The 15317-nt window shown below is 35.0% G+C and overlaps 1 protein-coding gene across 1 annotated transcript in view; it reads right to left on the reverse strand.

The window, feature by feature from the left end:
• Window positions 1-15317, reverse strand: part of ACVR2A (activin A receptor type 2A) — an 81590-nt gene that overhangs the window by 12910 nt on the left and 53363 nt on the right. Inside the window, exon 5 of the mRNA XM_047085222.1 lies at window positions 1130-1273. Within this exon, the coding sequence (XP_046941178.1) occupies window positions 1130-1273 (144 nt within the window). The remainder of the gene's footprint in view (window positions 1-1129; window positions 1274-15317) is intronic.

Genomic DNA, 15317 nt, shown 5'->3' on the forward strand with positions numbered 1-15317 from the left:
TTCCAACAATGAAAGAAGAACCCTGAATTTGTGAATATTAGCAGTACACACCCAACTCTTCCTCTGAGAACTATAGTTTTAAAATATCTACCAAAAAAAAAAAAAAAGGTAAAAAACTTCTTCACCGACACTAACAGGCTTTAGAGGAGGCAAGAAAGATAAAAGATAGGTATATTAATTTGACTGTATAACTTTGGAATAAGGAAGATCTGTGAAGATACAGTGGTGGAGCCTGCATCACCAAACCCAACCAGGATTGCAATACCACACATGGCATTAGCTAGAGGGGTGTATAAGCAAGAGACAAGGAAGAAAAAATCATCATAGATCGATACCACCAATGGAATAAAACAAAACATAAGAACAGCTCAGAGGTGCATTAGACCAGGGTTTTATGAGGTAAGCCCCCTTTAAAAGAAAAATAAGTCGGGGTGCCTGCGTGGCTCAGTCAGCTGAGCGTCCAACTTTAACTCGGGTCATGATCTCACAATTCATGAGTTTGAGCCCCGCATCTGGCTCACTGCTGTCAGTGCAGAGCCCGCTTCAGATCCTCCATCCCCTTCTATTTCTGCCCCTCCCCTGGGTTCTTTCTCTGTCTTAAAAAAAAAAAAAAAAAAAAATTAATAAATACTTTAAAAATTAAAAAAATGGAAAGAAAAACAAGTCCAAAGTAAACCAATTACTGGGCATCCTGATTCACTGCCTCTGATAATTCACCAAACAAAATGAATCAGTCCGGGTAATAATACCTTTAAATAACTCTAAAACAAGCATGCTATTCTATCATTCTTCTGTTTGTTTTCTGATAATGTCAATGGGACATTAAAAGTTATCCAATGAAATTATATTACTGGAATCCTCATCTTCATTTTGCACTTCTGTAGAATTTTTATTGGCAAAAGATCTCCTGTGTGTTCATTTATTGTATTTCCACCACTCCAAAGACTACTGTACAATTCCATGCCTCAGATAAGAAGGCGGACAAAAGGGGTAACCATTTTCCTCAGTATCACAAAGAACCACCTTGAAATATATGGTTTGTATTTTCAGACTGTTTCTGAATTATACTAATCGAGCCAGGTGTATCTTTTAAAAAATATGTGCAGATCAGAAAAATACAATAACATACCTGTATTGGAAATATTTTCACAGCTACATATTCATTGAGCAACTGGGCTTTCCAAACACAACCAAATCTTCCCCTTGCTTTCACTTCTAATAACTGTAGTGGCTTCAAACCTAGTAACGGAGAAGGTGGGGGTGGTCCTGGGTCCTAAGATAAACAATAATGATAATATTAAAAAGCAGCACACAATACATATCAATTCTAAATATGAGAAAAAAGGGAGTATACTGAGGAATCAATTGACAGAAATGGTAAACACATACAAATGACATTAACTTCAGTCTTGCCAAAACTGATTTCTCAAGCATTACTAATTATTTATAGTGATCATAAGGCAAGCCACTTGAATCAAGAGTTTTCATAATAACATTCAGTGAATAACATTCACTACTGCTATCTAAGTACAGCAGGAGAAATCTCAAATCATTTTTAGTCTCACTAATTTTCTGGACTAAGATTTTCTGTGACTTTTAGGATATTACTTAACAGTATTTCAATGGTTTCATCTAGTTGATACTTCATTAGAAGAGGAGGATTTTAAAAGTGCCAGCAACAGCAAGTTATGACTATGTCTCAAAGAAAAATACTCCTCAAAATTCACTACTTTCCCCAGTGACTGTTTATCTTTAATCTCAGAAATGCCCATAGTCCTTCTCAAACACACTGCAAATAAGTGTATCAAAGCACATAAGAGAAATATTTTGAATAGCCAAACTATTACGTTCATTCTGATTTTTCAACCTATTAGCAATTCATCCCTTTGCTTATAATTACCAAATTGACCTGAAATAAAAATTATTAGTGTTCTGAGTCTGACTGGCAAAGAAAGTACAAATTATAATCCAGAAAATGAGTGGTCACTGTAGTAGATGTACAAGGTAAGTAAAACGAAAGAGAAGAGTACTGCTACAGGTAATTTAAAAAATGGAGGAAATACAGTATGTGAACAGGAGCACAACATTTATGAAGCACAAGGGAATCCTCCCTATACGAACTCCTCACTAGAAGCCTCGTATCAGTTCAAGATCTACAACTAAAACAAGATGTAGGAAGCCTTCAGAAAAGCTTCCAGAGCAAAGTAATAAAAATGTTTGAAAGGCTGCATAATGAGTATTGTAAGGAGGAACTAAAATTTCTGTGGCAACAGCAACAGACACTGTGACCCTGGATGGCATCTAAGTCGCTTGGAAAGAGTGTACCATACCCTTATCCATGCAGCTCTCTTTCCCTTTCCTCTCAAGACAAAAATCTCTTCTAATGCCCTAAGACTGTCAGTGCTCCCTTTAGGTATTATTCAGCCTATTGGTGGCACTCAAGAATTTTAAAAGTTGACATCTACATTAGAAAGACCCTCAAAAAATAGAAACATTGCAAGGTATAAAAGAGGAAAAATGTGCAATTTCACTGTGGGCAATCTTTATAACATGGCTTGAAAATTCCTATTTTAAAATAGGAGGATAAACTAGAATACTTCCTGTAACTAATTTCAACCTCAAATGTTTATTTTTAAAATGTCTACAAAAGCTGCTTTTCCTTCACACATTGAAAAGATGAAAGGTTATACAGTAGAGCTAAAGAGTGCTGCGGTTTCACAGAGTGAGGAGTCTAGGAAGTCAGATACAAATCTTAAAGAAGTATGTCCCCCAAAGTTACGATTCTCAGTGGGAGAGGACAGAAGAATCTATGGAGAGGTTTTATCAAAACTAAACCTACCCTACCTCATTCCTTGACTGGTCACTTATAACTGTAATAAGAGATTCTACTGAAAAAGAGTATGTTATTTACGTGGATGTGGAGACAGGAGAAAAAAAGGTTGAAAACTACTCTTGCGGAGGCAAGAGAAACCACTCATGTTCAAAATCCAAGAATTATTAGATAACTGCATAAACTAATTAATGTTAACAGAAAAATTTATGTTTGAAAAACTTTATAAGCATTTTTTTTAATGTTTATTTATTCTTGAGATAGAGGAAGAGACAGAGCATGAGCCGGGGAGGGGCAGAGTGAGAGAGGGACACAGAATCCGAAGCAAGCTCCAGGCTCTGAGCTGTCGGCACAGAGCCCGATGCAGGGCTTGAACTCAGGAGCTGTGAGATCATCACCTGAGCTGAAGTCGGACGCTTAACCGACTGAGCCAACCAGGTGTCCCTGAAAAACTTTAAAATTACTATGAAGTTAAAATCAATGATTTCCCCCCTTCTTTAGAAATAAGTCAGAAACGTCAAGTTGTCAAAGCAGGGATAACAAAAACTAAAGTATGCAGATAAGAGCTGAAAGGTGAAGAGGCAAAATAACGAGGTAAAGAATAGAATCGCTCTTTACTTAAACATTAAGATTTTGAATAACTTTAATATAAATTGATAATGTCTCTTGATAACATCTATATTACCAATTCTGTTCTAAAGAGTACCAACCACACAGCTAGGATTTAGTCTATAAAACAGTATTGAGATGACTTAATCCACATCTCAAATTAAGAATATGTCAGCAGTTCAAAATAATACTAACCTTAATTTTAGGAAACATGCAAGAACTCTCAATGTCTATACTTAGGGGGAAAAGATCACTGAATATTTTCTAAGTGCAATGATAAACTTCAAGGTTCCCATAAGTTTCCAAGGTTTTGTTTGGCAAGTTCTAAGCTACCATTATTTCAGTAAAGCATCTTAGGTCACTCTCCCAATGACATTACCATTCTATTCAGTATTATATCATAACAACCTGAAAACAGACTGTTGTCAAAATTACTTATAAATAAAAAGCTTAAATTTAAGAACACTGGCAAATTTTTAAAGGGTGAGGAAAAGGTCTACAAAAACACATTCGTATAAAATCTCAAAACTTCTAGAAATGATACATGTGTTTTTAAATAATACTCTATAATACTTAAAAGTTGAGACTCAAAATGAGCTAATGAAGTACAGCTAACTGAATAAAATATATAGTGCCAAATCAATATGCCTTTTTGTTTTAATGAAAAATTACTAGAATATTCTATGTCATACTTTTCAACTCTTCATTAAATTTATAAGACGCTTTAACTGTATCTCTAATATTTGGCTTTTATTTATCCTATCATCTAAGAATATCAGAAATTATTTTCAGTTTATGAGCATCATTATACTAATTTACCCACCAAAAGTCAATGTAGTTCACGCTTGAACAACATGGGTTTGAACTTCAGCGGTCCACTTATTATGTCTCTTTTTTCTTCCAATAAATATAATGCAATGTATTTTCTCTTCCTTATGATTTTCTTAATAATATTTTTTTGTCTCTAACTTACTTTATTGTAAGAATAAAGTAAGTATGTATATCAAACATACAACATACAAAATATATGTTAATCAATGGTTTGTGTTACCAGTCACAAAATCTAGTACTTTGATGGGGGTAAAAAGTTACATGCAGATTTGACCGTGTAGGGCGTCGGCACTCCCTTCACCCCGCATTGTTCAAGAGTCAACTGTACTTGATTCTAGGAATAAAGATTTATACCTTTAAAATATATCAACAACCCAAAGAGACAAATTCAGATTTAAACTTCATAATGACATCAACATTCTGATGTTATCCATAAAACATGTCTTCGCCCTGCTACACAGAAAACCACCTTTTAGGGAGCCATGGTAAGGTGTGCAGAATTCCTGAAAACTTGCCCTAAGTCTCTAGTTCTCTTGCAATAAATACCCATGCTACTTTGCACAGTTAAGAAGACATGTATTAGAACATAGCTCTGATTACATCTCTTCTTTACCCATTTGTATATGAAAATTATACAATTCTGGCATCAGAAGACCTCATGTTGAGAAACAACAAATGGCAGTAGCTGAAAAAAAGTGCACCTACCCAAACACCACTACCCTCTAGAATTACTAAAATCAAGACTGGAATAAATTAGTACAAGTGAAGAGCTGCAAAGTAGTCTGTGATCATTTTCTTTATTCTGAGTTCTCAAAGGTGAGAAGGGTGAATTCTAATCTAAAATAAAGCCTTAATCTCTAGACAGCAAAAGATGAACTGGCTAGCCCATTTGCTACATAGAGGCTAAAGATGCAAGGAACTATCTGAAAATATAGATTTCATGATAAAAGATAATGGGTTCAACCAGAAAGTCAGCTCCTGTTAAAAATGTGCATACGTGAACATTTCTAGCCACTAGGGGTTAATGTCTACTCAACTAAAACCGTTGTTTCTACATTCCAACTTACATAAGTATAAATGCTGGTAACGATTCCTTGAAAACCAAAACTATTACGTGGCAAATCAATCATGTTTTTAATACTAAAAGTGGTAAAAAAAAATCATAACAAATTTATAAAGGATGCACAATAAAGCAACAACGACAACAAAAATCTAAAAACAAAATGTTCAGTATGCATCCACAAAAAGTTCCACAACCATAAAACAAACATCAATGCATCTTACCTCTATCATTATATGAAAGGCGTGCTTGTGAAGAAAAAACACAGGCAAAAGAAATTACGATTTATATCAAGAATGAAATGAAAAATGACACATCAGTTACAAAAGTGAAAGAAAGAGAATAATGATTTAGCTTTTTAAAATTGGCAATGATCCAATTTATCATATTTTTAAAATAAAAGTTGGGAACACTTTCCTTATAAACAGAGGAAAGTAATATCAAACAAACAAAAAACTTGGACATTACCTTTCAGATAAGGGGTATTATTATATACATGGTTCTGGTATGACCCCAAGTTACCTGATCCAATAAACTTCCAAGTCTTAAGTAATTGTTACGTGTTTTTCTAAGAAGTTCTAGAGTCTCAACTGGAAGAGTAAAATGAGCAATTTAATTGAGAAAATATCTTGGAATTGGCTTCTGGACACGAGAGGGCAGTATTGCCTTTAACAAAAACCAGGAGCAGCACAGGAGACATTTTTATGTAACTAGAAGTTGGTTCTCAGCCCACACTCTAACAGTTGTTTTACGAATCTCTAAAATCTATTTCCTGAACTGCTTCACTCCCTTTTCATGGAAGACAGTAGAATCATAATAGAAAAATGTTCCTGATGTCTTTGTGTGTGCAACATAAACAATATACTAGGGTAAGAAAATAAGACTGAGGAAAAAATTTTAAAAGTGAGATTTAAGTAGAACACAGTGACAGGCCAGGCCCACTGTTGACTACTTACTAGTCACATAAGAGTGAAGAAGTCAAGTAGTGGTGGCCATGAGAACAAGTATCCATACATATTTTTTAGTCTGAGGACACTTAGATACTGACAAGACTTTTGAAAATAAGATTTTCATTTTCCCAGTCATCCTAATATAGTTAAGGGCCTAAATTTATAATTAAGAGAAATACTGTCACCAATATAAAAATCCCCTCCTTCAAATCCCCTCCAATCGCTGAGTATAACCGCCATTTCTAATATCTCTACAATATTTATACAGAGAATAGCACTGATTTGACAACTCATTTATCTTGCACCAGCAGCTTAGTGTTTCTTCCTTCTTGATTTTTCTCCTATGATAATGGTTCAGGATTATTTATAATTCATCTAAACGGCTTAGCTAATCCTACTATCACAACATCTTATCAGTACTCCAGAGTAAAATTCATCTCTTTGAAAGAAATACATGCCAAATGAGTAACTAGACTTTAGCTTCCCAGGGCATAGGTATGTCTCAGGTTTTGTTTTACAAGGACTTGTAACAGGGATAATAAACCTACCACTGCAAGTAACACTGTGCAAGTATGTGCCATCCATGCATCTTACCAAAAAGTCTATCTTTGCTCAATATACTTCTCAATAAATGAACATGAGAATAAGTCCTAGAATGATCAAGCTAAACAAGAGATGCCAACGACAGGCCTCAATGTGTAAACTATGTTACAAAGTAAAAGGGTCAAAACAGAATCCAAAAAAATTAAATCACTGAAATACATGGATAAAAAGCAACCAAGCCAAACAAACAAACACACAAAAAACAATCTGAATTCAAAACACAGAAAATGAAACTTGACTATCATGCACTATAACTGGAGAGAACAGTAAAAAACAAATCAGCACATTAATGTCAAGTCATTAGGCTCCTGGATGCGAAAGAGACTTCGCTGCTTATTCCATAAGGGGGAAAGAAATTTAACTAAATTATATTGCCAAATATCAGAAAATAATGACTAGGACTTCTCCATTCACTCAACCAATCTTTACTGAGCGCCTACTTTGCGCCAGACACTGACTATCTGGCTTCTCGTGATGCTTACTACAGTGTGGGGAAGTAAGACTAATCAAAGATACCACACTAATGAATGCATAATTATGAAATAATTGCAATAAAAAGAAATTCAGTATCCTGAGCACCTGTAAGGAGAAAACTGACTTACACTGGCAGGTTAAATAAGATTTTCCTGGGGAGAGGATCCTTGAAAAATGGAGTAAGTACTAGAGGGAGACAGATTAGGTACGAGAATGGCATTGGGATACAATGACTCGTGCAACCAAATGGTTACTGGTTCTATTTACTGAGAACAAGGTTTGGAGAGATTATTTCCCTGAATGTTAACTACTTGGAAATATCTAATTGCTGATGTTTAGTAGGCAGTTAGATATACAGAACAGGAATACAAAGAAATCTTTCTAGATTACAGATTCTGGTTCATTTATATACTATAAACATATAGGACATATACTATGAATTTTCTCCTATTTACTACTTAAATCATTCCAAGATTGATATATTTTATGTGTGTGTGTATGTACATACACATATGTGTATATATACATACACACACACATACATACACATATATATATATATATATATATATATATATATATATATATATATCTAACAGGGGGATAACTCACTAAATATCTTCTTAGGACCTCAAGAAGAATTAAGGACCCCTCCTACCCCCTGCCCCCTACACGAAGTATTTGAAAACCGACCAATTCTGAATTTGTCTCATCTTAGTCATCTAATTATCTCATGCTGTAGGAAATTTTACAGTTGCTAATTTTAAAAAAGACTATTGCCAAGCAGATAGAAATAGAATATATAAAGAAATAATATAGTGTATGTATCAGAACAAATGTTTCTGAGCTAGGAAGACATTATACATTAACAGATTCAATAATATTGATACCGCCAAATGCACAGCCATCATTCTATCCAGTTAGATCTTCAAAATTCCACTGTGATGCACCAACTCCTACTTCCTCCAGTTTCTCTCAACTAACTCCTGAAAGCAAGGCAAAGGCAGACAGAGGTGGATGAGACAGGATTCTGAATAAGTTCCCTAAGGAGAAGGTAGCTCCTCAGGGTAGTTAGCAGGGGGGAGGTTAAAAGTCTGAAGAGACCAATCTCCTTCTGGCCACTGCTCAAAAGCATCAGGTTTATTATTAGGGATAGAAGAAATTTTTATTTATTTTAGCATTTGTATTCTTCAAGTAAAGCTGCAAAAAGGAAAAGGATCACTACATATTCTATAAATTATGGCGTGGTAAGATGGTTATGTTTACCTACAGGGTTATATGTACTTACTATAAAAGCTATTTTGACTTTATAAATATTCGTTGTTTATATTTTTTAATGTTTTTTTTTTTTGGAAAGAGAGAGAGAGCATGAGTGGGGAAGGGCAGAGAGAGGGAGACACAGATTCCAAAGCAGGCTCCAGGCTCTGAGCCATCAGCACAGTGCCCGACGTGGGGCTCAAACCCATGAACCGTGAGATCATGACCTGAGCCGAAGTCGGACGCTTAACCAACTGAGCCACCCAGGCACCTCTCGTTGTTTATATTTTTATATAAACAGTAACTCAAAGGGTATACAAGGTTGTATCTGAGAAGGGAAACGTTTTGGAGATGAAGGATACAAAAGGGACTTCAACTTTATCTATAATGTTTTATTTCAATTACGTTTTCCTAAAGATCCAAAGTAGATGTAAGAAAATGTCTGTTCTGAGTGGTAGGTGTTTGTAATATTTTTCTCAAAACTTCCCTGTACTTTTCTCATTTATGACATAAATGTAAATAAAGATTTAGTTATCAGCCAAAAAAACAAAATACTTTAAACATACTTTATATACTCTGATCGTCCTCTTTATCCTACTTTAGTTTTTTACAGACCCCACCTAATTACTTACTGGAATAAATAAGCCACTCAATTAAAATCATTTCAGTGAATAATAATCCTTGGATATAAATGCCCAGACTCTACCATTCCAAAGACTGACACTAGAGCAAGACACTTCACCTATCTGTCCCTTGTTTTTCTTGTCAATAAAATGGACTTAATAAAACAGAACCTATATTTGGGGTGTTGAAAGATTAATCTGTGTAAAGTGCTCTGTGTAGTCCTTGACAGAGTACTCAAAATGAAATTTTTTATTACGCTAATTTCAAAGTATTGGCATATAAATATGTATCTTCAATGGCTTCAATAAATACAACTTCGAGTACAATTCTGAAGTTGTTACTCTGGCAGCAATAATAGCTAACAGGTTTTGAGCACTTATCATTAGATAAGCGTCCCAGATATGGCTCCTGGTCACTATATAACTGGAGTCAGACATTTCTCCTCTTTTCCTCCACTCTTGCTCCCTTCTTACTCTGCCTGTCATTGCCAAGCTGCAAAGCCAAACAACCAATCAACCAACCTATTTTTTGTTCCCTTATATACTAACTGTGGGCTTCAAAAGGGAAGAACTGTCCCTCCGATGCTTATCACCACACATCAGCATGATGCCCAGCACACAACAGGCTCTCAAGCATTAGGTGAGTGGTTAAGCTAAAACAAAACAAACAAACCTGAACACCCGACAGCCTATGTGATACAAGCAGCTTTTCACTAACAAATGGGCCTTTTCATTTTATTGTCTCAAATTAACAGAAAAGATTTGACAGTGACGAAGTAGCTAGGAATGAAGGAACAGATCTACGATGAGGTCCAGGAAGTAGAGTTGAGAGAAAATCAAAGTCACTTCTTCCTATCTTCCATCTTGCCAGATAAGAAAAAAGAGAAATTTTTTATTTTTTTTAATGGTTATTTAATTTTTGAGAGAGAGACAGAGCTAAGCAGGTGAGGGGCAGAGAGAGAGGGAGACACAGAATCCGAAACAGGCTCCATCCAGGCTCTGAGCTGTCAGCACAGAGCCCAATGTGGGGCTCGAACCCATGAACCATGAGATCATGACCTGAGCTGAAGTAGGACACTTAACTGAGTGAGCCACCCAGGCACCCTGAAAAAGGAGAAATTAGGTAGTCTCATCTATATGCATCAGTCCCACTTGTAAATTGGAAGATGCGGTCCTCCACAGTCCAAAGAAAAACTGAACTCAAGATTTTAAAAATTAAATGGAAGTCATTTTTAGAAATAAAGTGCTCCATTATTAACTTTAATGTACAGCTTTAAACTCATTTTAAACTTTGGATAAAGCTTTTAATTTTTTTTCCTTCTCCTCTTCCCTTCTTTTTTGCTTTTGGATATAGAATTTCAGCAAATCTCAAGCAGACTTGTCCATTCATTTGTTAAGTAAAATAATTCATATATGCCTAAGAGAGTAATTTTTTGTCAAGCTGCAAGTCTACAAATAATTTATGACACTTCTCCCAACAATCAGTTTAGAGGTATACATAAAACTTAGTTGTAATTTAAGTTGTAACAAAAATAATCACACACAAAGGTAGAACACAGAAGAAAGAGACATTTGCAGTAGTTCTGAACTATTTCTTAGGCATGTACCAAAAAAAAAGAAAAAAAAAAGATGCTCAACTGCAAGACAAGAGCATTATATCACCAGATTTTAAACCTACTAAAATAAGACAGTTAAAAATATTGTGAAATGTAGACTCCAGGTCTTAGCAGAAACCTAACACCAACTCAAAGCTAATAAAACATCAAGTTTTGAAATTTCATAAGCATACATTAGAGCTCCACTAAGTTTCACTTAAGAACACATCACTTAATCAGAATGAGACTGAAAAGTATTGAGCTGAAAAGCTATCCTCAGTATACCTTTAAATTAAAAGAAACCAATTGTGAAATAACATTTGTAGTTTATAAAAGGGAAGGAAAGCATGTATTCAAACGAATGAGATTAGAAAAAGGTGTCAGAGGATACATATCAACCCGTTAAAATCGATTATTTCAGGAAAATGATAAAGGAAAAAAAAAGGAAGAACAAATGGTTCTATCTCCTTTCTTTTGCACACACTTCCTTCTGTAGAATTTGTCTTATTATAACAAGCAAGTATTATAAATTCTTAAAAAGAAAAGAATTAAAAAGAGAAAGTGAGTCAACCTATTTCAAGATGTGGTTTTGCAAGTATAACAATATTAGCATGTTAAATACTCACTTAAATTTAGTAAATTTCCCCTTCATCCTCCCCAAATAAATAAGCAGCACACTTTCCTAAACTGGCTTGGCTGAATGTTAGGCTACCCTTTCAGTATCTTATTAATTTTAAATGGGTACACATACAGACTCATGTTCAACAGGAAAGTCCTACACAGCATTTTCAGACAGCTTGGTTTCTCAGTGGACAGTAATTTGGCAGAGCATGAAATGACAACCTATTATTACTTTAATATTAAGGTCAACAGGATTATTTTGTATGCCCAATTCAGTATCCCAAACATCTGACAGCCTTTATTCTCTATCAGACCAAAATCTAGACAAAATGTCATGATGCAAAGAACTGAAGAGACTGATGTCACTTAAATAAGTATTAATGTTGCAATACTACAGTGCTATTTATATAGCCTTTAAAAATGCACAAGAAGTTAACTTCATACCTTGTTAAAGGTAGGTAATTTCTAGTTCCTAAAATCTGCTTTCTTATCAGCAAGTGTTTTTTATCAGCACAAATATAGATCTTATTAACAGGAAACTGAAGCTCACGTATGGTTTTGAGAGCGATGCAAACACTTTTATTGAAACCACATTAACTCTAACCACAATAAGACTTCTTAATCATAGAGTCAATGCATCTGTTCCCTCCTATTCTTGACTCACCGGCACTAGAAAAACCAGTTGTGTTCAGTTTACTCACTGTAGATACAAGAGCAAATTCCTACATGTGGAAAGACAGTTTCAGCACAGGCAAAAGAAAAGGACCTAGGTGATGGAAATTAAAAGGATGCTTCAAAGCTTGTGATTGCAGAAAGAACTGAATACTGGCATTCTCTTATAAAAGCCTGAATACTTCAACTTATTCTACTCTAAAGACATACAGCCTCAATATTTTTTCTTAAAACTAAGCCCTAAAGCTTTTTATTAAAGGAATCCCTGGGCATGCTGCATTATCATCTCAGTACAACTCTAAATGCAACAAAGTCAATTCAGTAATTCGTCACTTACAGAGTGGTTATATCTACAAACAGTAGGTGACAGACAGTAGTGATTACAATACACCCATGGTATTCAAGGGGCTTACAATCAAGTGGGAGATTGGAACATGTACACAAATGACTAGTGCCTTTCTCACCTGGGGCTATTCATCTGAATCACACAAGATATAAACTGACTTCAGCACTATTTTCTCAATTCTTTCAAGGACAGTACATAACTAATACCATTCCAGATATATATAATGGATGGCTTAAGGTGTAATGGGAGGAAAGAATAAAAAGGTAGATGTATGGAGGTATGGAAGCCCATATGTCATACTCCAAACTGTGTATTCTTTGCTGTGGGTCATTGAGAGCCCTCAAATATTTTTTAAAACAGAAGTAACATGGGGCACCTGGGTGGTTCAGTCGGTTAAGGGTCCAACTTCAGCTCCGATCATGATCTCCCTGTTGGTGAGTTTTGAGCCCTGCGTCAGGCTTGCTGCTGTTAGCACAGAGCCTACTCTGGATCCTCTGTGCCCCTGTCTGTGCCCCTCCTCTACTCACACTATCTCAAAAATAACAAACATTAAAAATAATAATAAGTAATATAATCAGACATGTAAAACACTATTCTACAGTAACAGTATAGATGAAGAGAGAAGACCAGCTGAGATTACAGAAATAATCTCAGCCATAGGTGTAATAATGTCCTGAACTACAAAAGATTAAGAAAGATAAAAAGGTGAATGAACAGGACTTGGTAAATGACAGGGCCAAAAAAAGTAGCAGCTGTCTCCAAGGCTTTCCATCCAGGATGACTGCATGATACCAAGACCGTGATACCATGGAACAATGTTAGAAACATAATAGTAACAGATTATAAAGAAAGAAGGATGGCTTCAATTAAAAAAAAAAAAAAAAAGAACAAAATTACTTTACCCATACTTCTAACTACACTAGATCTGAGAATAAATATTTTTTACTGGTTACTGAGAACCATAATTAAAGACCAGATTTTCAAGCATGTATATTTCCATATCACTTCCTCACAATAAAATACTAACACCAGAAGAAATTCTAACTCGATGTCTTAGAAATAAAGAATCCTACAATTTAGCTGTCAGAACCAGCTTAGTAAAAAGATACATGTGGATATCTCTCGTCTTCCAGGATGCCATAGGACTGATCTTTTAGCCCCCAGTGAGAATAAAAGACTGAAATCAGACCAAGGAATGATCACAGTATGTATAACTTCAGCTTGCTCTGTGAGATTCACTGTAAATTCTCAAGTATAGTTCTTATTGTAGCAATGACTTTTCAAGAAGATATTACCACAATGAGACTAATGTCTTACAAAGACCAATTAAGTCACAAACCAGCCTTTAGCCAAAGCTTTAAGGAAAAGTTTACCTAATAAAAGGAATGAAATATTTCATGACACTGTCTAAAAATGTTTGAAAATTTGGGAGGAAAAATCCACAAGAATATAAGATCTTTCCAGAATTCCTAAGCCTAAACCCTGGAATTTTCCTAATTCATAAACCTTGAAATTAAGCTTTGAATATGGGAACCTGAATATGGACGAAATAGGGAAATCACCGTAAGACTTCAAATGTATGTCTCCCTTACTACCCCTGTCTCTCACAAAAGTCTTGAATAACTAATAGGCAGGGGCACTATCAATTCAGAGACTCAGGAATCCTTACCTACAACCAATCAATGCTGATAAACCTTATTCTAAAATGTGCTAAAAAATTTTCTTAATGGAAACACAGGAATATGCCCTTCTATATTTCCATGACTTTTCCTTTTTGTCCTATGTGAGGCCATATGATGATGTTATTACTCATTTTAGTAGTCAGACTATTCAATATCCAAAGTAGGAAAATAAATTAACCTATAGAATGATTTTGAGATGGCAGTGATGTTTACTGAATTTTTAAAACAGCAGAGACATCAGCTTCCTGGGGGGAGGGGGGGAGGCAGAACAGCATAAAGCAGTAAAGCTTTAGTGTCAGAGTCCTTGGTTCGGATTCCAGCTCTGACACTTGTGAGCTTTGCTATGTCTCAATTTCTTTATCTATAAAATGGGGATTGAAACTACATAAACAACCCTGTGAGGTAAAATCAAATCAGCATTTTTCACACCTGGCTGGTCACAAGAATCACCTTGGAAATTTATTAGAAACATAAAATCTCAGGCCCCACTCCATACTTACAGGGATGTGGCCCAAGAATTTGTATTTTTTAACAAATTCCAAAGATGAGCCTTACATACCAGTCATAATTTAGGAACCATGGAAAAAAATTTATGTATGTTTTTACATATTCTTATAGAAAATTCTTGTCTTTATATATTTATGTAACTTACCAGTATCCTAGTACAATACGTTCTAAGTGTTCAGTAAATACTTGATGTTATTATCAATAATTACTTTAAAATAGGAGATAAAATTGATCATTTTGTAACAGGATGGCCACTAAGCAGTGTTGCAGAACTACTTTGTATAATCCTCTCACCAAAAATGAGACTTAAAGCATGATACTATACTGTTTGAGACAGTGAGAGATGATATAAACTAAGTTCCAAATTGATGACAACCCCTCTTTTGCACAACATAGTTTGCAACAGATGGAAAGCATAAAGTTAGGCATGTTTATATTTTTCCTAACAAAGCTTGACCATTCCAGATCATTCCATCACAAAACCATGCAAATTCACCACAGAGCAATTCAAGTGCTAAATAAATGTGTACAGTATCATTAATACGGTAACAAATATCCAAAGCCCACAGAAATGGATATTCATTGAAGATTCCTGATTCTCAGTTATTTATGAATAATAACTGCATCTTTCCTTTTTAAAGTCTAAACGTTTGAATT

Source organism: Lynx rufus, unplaced genomic scaffold (assembly GCF_022079265.1).
Source record: "Lynx rufus isolate CCGP_SWC_20201006 ecotype Redwood Valley unplaced genomic scaffold, mLynRuf1.p SCAF_2, whole genome shotgun sequence".
Classification (NCBI taxonomy): domain Eukaryota; kingdom Metazoa; phylum Chordata; class Mammalia; order Carnivora; family Felidae; genus Lynx; species Lynx rufus.